Consider the following 6,461-nt stretch of genomic DNA (forward strand, 5'->3'; position numbering starts at 1 on the left):
ATAGTTTATGCTATACTTGAACTTGGTCATAGGAATAAACTTAATTAGCCATCATAATTATAACATCCAAGGCAATCACACCTATGATGACATGTTACATAAAGATTGATATATTTGGTTTTCTCCCAGAAATTAAGTTTGATTTTTTTTCTTTTTAATTTGTCTTTTTCTTTCATACATGCTAATAACTTTTGGTTATCATAATATACACTAGTCAACTCCTGCTATAATTCATGTCATCAGACTTTAGAGGGACAATGTAGATGATCTAATGAAACAGCCAATCATTTTTCATGAAAACTATATATCAACAATTATTAGAGAAAACACAAAAATAGTATACTCATATCCAAATCTCGATATTATGCAATCTGACAATTGGAATGGAATGTTTTACAAACAAAACTTTATAACATGTAGCAATTCAAACAGTGAAACAGATTACCCAAAGAAATAATGTCCTAGGATCTATATATTCTATCTGAACCCTTGTTCAACAAATTAAAACAAACTACAACCCATGTAGAAATAAGAAGGGATTAGATCTCAATGCTTGCAATCGTTACCAAATCCTAACCTTCCCCCTTCTATGTCATACACAACTTTTAGAGACACTTGTTGTCTATTTCCGATGATGGTTACATGAGAAGGATTGGATTTTCTTGCGAAAGCCAAGCAAGCTTGAGTTAGGTCCCCATTGGCCCAAAGAATTCCTGATGGATGCAAACTTACGTCCACTTCTCCCACAAAATGTAGTACTATTTCCGGTAACTTTATGTTTCTCCCCCCACATCCCTTAAGATTATAGCAAGTGTCCAATAGTTTTTCCTGTGGCGGCGGAGAAATAGAGGGACAGTGCAACATTTCCTGTTGGAATGCAGTGCGGAGTGCTTCATAGGCTGCGGTAGGAAGACGAGTGATGACAGTTCCAGAATCTATTATAGTTCCAGGTGATGCAAACAATGAGCTAGAGACGTTCAATCGCTTTTTGGCAACACTTATACCAATCAGTTCAACAAAATACCCTAACCCACTAGGTGGATTCAAAAGCTGTGTAAATTTCAGCGAGGGAGATGCAGAAATTGCTTTCTCCCCAAACAACAAAGACCCTAGGGTGTGTTCTTTAGGTGGGAAACAGTAACTAAATTTCTTTTTGAACTTTGAAGCTGTCTGAGATATCAGAGAATATTGTTCCCCTTTTGCAAGGCCTAGTACCCCAGATGCTGTGCCAAACTCTCCACCACCACTATCTCCGCAACCAAATTGAAACTTGGGGAATACATCGGGCTTCAATGTAACCTCATCACATACGAAAACTCCTTTGGAATAGGAGTTATCTTCATACTTCATGGTATAGTTCGTGTCCGTAGAGGGGATGCAGGAACGATTAGAATAAGAGGATGATAAGGAAGGGTTAAAAGTTTTCTTGTTGTGGCAATTCCCTAATGAACATGAGTTGCACTGTATCCAAGTTGTGTCACTGCCTGTGTCGATTATGAGATTAAATTTTTGTTGGGGCGTGCCAAAACCAACATTGACAAGAAAAAGGCCATCTTCATTTAAAGTGTCCATAGACTCTGGGGACCAGCCGTCTTTGGATTCTTGCGTAGAATATTGGCCGAAGATTTTGGCGTTAATAGAGCGAACTCTGGACCGATCTTGGAGAAAAATTTGCTGACGACTGGGAGACTTCTTCTGGCCTAATTGCGAGCATGGTCCATAACTATATGTTATTGGTAGCCCTTGAGACCCTCCTGCAAGACCTACACACTGTCAGCATAAGAACCTTCTCAAGTAGACTTTTCTTTTTCTTTTTTTCCCTTCAAATTTCATAGAAATAGGTTGCAGGCTTAACCTACAAATCTTCATTTAATTTGCAAGTAAAATGAAATTTCGCATGCTTTGTCCGTTAAGAAATAATAATCCAAGAAGAGATGGAATTGAATAAAGAAGCAACAAGATGGAGCCAATCAATTAAGAAATTGTTTTAAAAGCTATACATACATACATACATACATACATACATATATATATATATATATATATATGCACATGGGAACACAAGATTTTGTGGCTTAGAGACTTCACCTCCGACTGGTGCCGTGCAATTGCTCTTAGGCAGCAGTGAATTTATATCAAGGGTGTGATATCCGTCTCTGGCATCTCCACAGACGGGTGTATTGCCCACATAACATAAGAAAAACAGAAGAAGAAAAGAGAAGAGAAGATGGTAGATGGCAGTGGAAGGACAAAGAATGGCCATGGATCTAACACACAAACTTTCAGTTGTTATTGCTGAATGTGTTAGCCTCAGTACTAACCAATATATATTACATAAGAGTATGGAATATGCTTATATTATTCTCTTTGAGCCATGGAAAAGTCTTTGCGTGTGGAACATCCAAAGCCTTTGGACCAAGTCCCCTCCCAAGTTGCATGAGTTGATCACATCTTGACCTGTTGACTCATACTACTTTAGAAACCATTTTTTTTTTCCTCATTTTTGGTCATTTCTTTCAAAATTCATGAGATTTTTAAAGTTTTGGTGCAAACTTTTCCCTCATCAACATCTTCTTGGAGAGAAAATGAAAGTACACTATTTTAATGAATATTAATTCAAATTAAGAGGTAATTATAACTGAAAATTTTCACATTTTTTAGATAAAATTTAGGAAGAATAGGAATTAATATTTATGTTGATGGATCTCCAAACTTTTTCATGATTAGTTTTGGCCAAGTAGACTTAGTCAATGGATGGCTAAGCAGTTATTCAAGTCAACCAATTCTTTTGCCCTAAAAAGAAGGAAGAAGAAAAAGTGGAATTGGATTTTTTTTTTTTTGGATTTTTTGAAAAAACAACTTTAAATTGGATTTTTTTCCAAAGTACCATACGTTTAGAAATAATTTCAAATGTGTCATCTTTGAATAAATATTTTTTAAATCGACTATATTTTTTTTTTCCAAAATCCCCATAGAAAACCATGGCTTTAAAGGAAAGTGGGAGGTAGCTTCATCTATAGACGAAGTTTGCTACCTATTGCAACTTTTACTCGCAATCAGTGTTGGGGTCAGAAAATCAAGTAAAAGGTAGTAAAAAAATTGTAAATTATTAATTGTAATAAACGTAGATAAATTTTTATAATTTAGAAATAATGTTTATTATTTAATAAAATAAATAATTATTAACATTAAAAGAAAAGAAAATTTTATAGTATATCAAATTTAGAAAAATACTAACAAATATTGACCACAAAAATTAAATTTTATTAATGAGAATATATTAAAAAAAAATTAAAATAGTGAGTATGGCTAGGAAATTTTCAGTATTTAAATAAAATATATTTCCAAACTTTTAGAAAAATTAAATAATTTCACTGATAAGTTTAATTTTAGATTTTCTTTATAAATAATAATAAAGTATCAATCATGGAGTTTGATAAAAATTTTGTTTAAAAATTAAATGTAGCAGGGAAACCTAAATATGGCAAAATACTTAAAAACTTAAATAATCAGTTGTAAATAAACAATTGTTTAATTAAACATAAAATAATACATATCAAAATGAAACCCAAAATAATTCAACATAAAGTAAATTAAATTTTATCGACAATTAAATAATATATAATTTAAATACTTACATAGTCATTTGTAAATGAGTACTACTTGATTAAACCCACCACTAAATTTTTTTTATCAAATATCAAATACAAAGCTACAAAAAAATCATTTTATTAGAATTTATTATACAATATACTAAATAAATTTTATATAATATTCTTATATATGGATTAAATAAAATTAAAAATGAAAATAAAAAAATATTTTATAAAATTTATTTAGTATCCATACTCATCTAATTTTTTATTTTAACTATTTTCATTGAGTATCTTATGAATTCAAACATTATATGCGTATTAAGCATTTTATATTTGTATAATGCTTCAAAAAACTTACTTAAGGATTTGAATGTTCAAAATGTTTAATTTTTTTGCATTTCAAACTTTGAGCAATTGACGTCATATTTTGGATTATGAATTTCTGCCAAAAAAAATGTCAATAGGACAAGTGTGAAATAGGATTGAGTATTGCAATATACAGGAAAATCTTAATAAATAAATATTGGATAAATTAATAATATTGCTTAAATAATAAAATCTTCTAGTTTCAACTCGAGTTAGAAGACTAAAATTGTAACGTCCCGCACCCAACCATGTAAATATTGTCCGCTTTGGGCCCAAGGGGGCCCGTACGGCTTTAAAACGCGTCTACTTGATTAAGAGGAGCCTCTACATATATAGCGTCAGGATCTTTCTCCCCTATCCGATGTGGGACATCACAAACCCCCCCCCCCCCCCCTCCCCATGCAGACACAACGTCCTCGTTGTGTCCCATGGGATTACGGGGCCAAACAAACCCCTACATCGGGGTCGGGGATCGGCTCTGATACCATTTGTAATGGCCCGCACCCAACTATGCAAATATTGTTCGCTTTGGGCCCAAGGGGGCCCTCACGACTTTAAAACGCGTCTACTTGATTAAGAGGAGCTTCTACATATATAGCGTCAGAATCTTTCTCCCCTATCCGATGTGGGACATCACAAACACCATCCCCCCCCCATGCAGACACAGCGTCCTCGTCGTGTCTGCATGGGGGGTGTTTGTGATGTCCCACATCAGATAGGAGAGAATGTTTTTGATTCTATATATGTAGAGGCTCCTCTTAACCAAGAAGACGCGTTTTAAAGCCGTGAGGGCCCCCTTGGGCCCAAAGCGGACAATATCTACATGGTTGGGTGCAGGTCATTAAAAAAATAACTTCGTTAAAAGCATAAGATAATGACTTTTTTAAACTCTTAAAGACTCAAAAAAATATATATAAATTAATAATTAGTGAAGTCCATAAAAAATAGCAAAAAAAAAATAAAATTGTATACAATATTGAGTGACTTTTTGCAACTTCTATTTTTTTCAACTAAACTCTTTTTTGAGATCATGATTAAAACCTTTTTTATCTTCTAAGATATTAAATTTTCACATTATGGGGTATTTGGTAAAACTTAATAACTTAAGTTGACTTTAAGTTAAATTATAATTAAGTTGTCAACTTAAAATTTATTACTTAATTCTTACTTTAAGTATTAAGGTTGTTTAATAAAATTAACTTAAAATTTATTTTAAATCATCAAATTAACATATTTATCATCATAAATTATAATTAAGGCAAAAGAGGTTCAATAGTAGTAGGGGTCGTGGCGTAGTAAAAAAGATTATGGAGATAACTATGACAAATATGGGTAAAATGATAAAATAAGGATGTGAACTTAAGAATAAATTACACCACTTTAATAGTAATATATATTTGCTTCTACTTTTACTTACATTTACTCTCGTTTTACAACACGTTATCAACACGAATTGCTATAAAAGGTAATTCTCATATCTTAAACTTGAAGTTATTTATATAGAATAAAATTTTACATGTTTATATTACTATTGATTTTGTTCACTGTTATATACTGTTAAATTCATTTAATTTGTGTTATATATTGTTAGAAACTATAGGCAAATTATTTGATTTTGATTATAATCAAAAGTTATACTAATGCGATCAACTTATTATAACTAATTCTAATAATATTGTTTTGTCATATATATGAAGTTATTTGACAATGTCGAATCTCACAAAACTCGAATTTGTGGCACTAGAAATTTTAGGAAAGAACTATCTATCTTGGATCCTTGATGCTGATACATCTTGATGTAATAAATCTTGGAGTTATGATCAAATAAGGAAATCAAGCATCCCTATAGGATTGTGCAAAAGCACTGATTTTCCTTCACCATCATCCCTATGAAGGTTTAAAAATGAGTATCTTACGGTAAAAGACCTTTTTACTCTATGGAGAAATTTGAAAGAAAGATATAACCACTAGAAAACTATAATTCTCTCAAAAGCTCGATATGACTAGATGCACTTAAGGTTGCAAGATTTTAAAATTGTTAGTGAATATAACTCCGCATCATTCAAAATCAACTCTCAAGTAAAGTTGTGTGAAGAAAAAATCATAGAAGAAGACATGTCAGAAAAAACTTTTATTACATTTCACGTCTCGAATGTCCTTCTATAGGAGCAATATCAAGAGCATAGATTTACAAAGCACTCTGAATTAATATCATGTCTTCTTGTTGCTAAACAAAATAATGAGCTTTTGATGAGAAATCATCAATCTCGTCCAACTAGATCTGAACCATTCCCTGAAGTGAATGAAATATCATCCCAAACTTGTGGATGTGGACATGGTCGTGGTCATTGAAGGAATCTCTGATACCATGGTTCTTATGGTAATAATTCCTTAAATTTTCAAAAAACAAAAGTCTCATTACACCACCAAAAGTGGAGTAATACTAAGACAAAACAAGAAAAATGGGAAGTGTATACAAGATAAACCTCCCAAGAATCA

The 6,461-nt window shown here is 32.1% G+C and overlaps 1 protein-coding gene across 1 annotated transcript; it reads right to left on the reverse strand.

The window, feature by feature from the left end:
- Positions 1–314: 314 nt before the first annotated feature.
- On the reverse strand, positions 315–2,316 carry LOC100255364 (aspartyl protease family protein At5g10770). The gene is made up of 2 exons (XM_002268722.4): positions 2,089–2,316; positions 315–1,754 (listed from the first exon to the last, which is right to left on the reverse strand). The coding sequence occupies exons 1-2, from the start codon at positions 2,261–2,263 to the stop codon at positions 547–549; spliced, it is 1,383 nt and encodes a 460-aa protein (XP_002268758.2). The 5' UTR covers positions 2,264–2,316; the 3' UTR covers positions 315–546.
- Between the last annotated feature and the right edge of the window lie 4,145 nt (positions 2,317–6,461).

This window comes from Vitis vinifera, chromosome 4 (genome assembly GCF_030704535.1).
Source record: "Vitis vinifera cultivar Pinot Noir 40024 chromosome 4, ASM3070453v1".
Lineage (NCBI taxonomy): Eukaryota > Viridiplantae > Streptophyta > Magnoliopsida > Vitales > Vitaceae > Vitis > Vitis vinifera.

What these genes read in the sequence shown, in the direction of transcription:
- LOC100255364 (XM_002268722.4), bottom strand. Translation starts at nt 2,263, where the DNA reads ATGGCCATTCTTTGTCCTTCCACTGCCATCTACCATCTTCTCTTCTCT. An exon ending in TTGCACGGCACCAGTCGGAG is followed by an intron (nt 1,755 to 2,088) that starts GTGAAGTCTCTA and finishes TAGGTCTTGCAG; the next exon opens with GAGGGTCTCAAGGGCTACCA.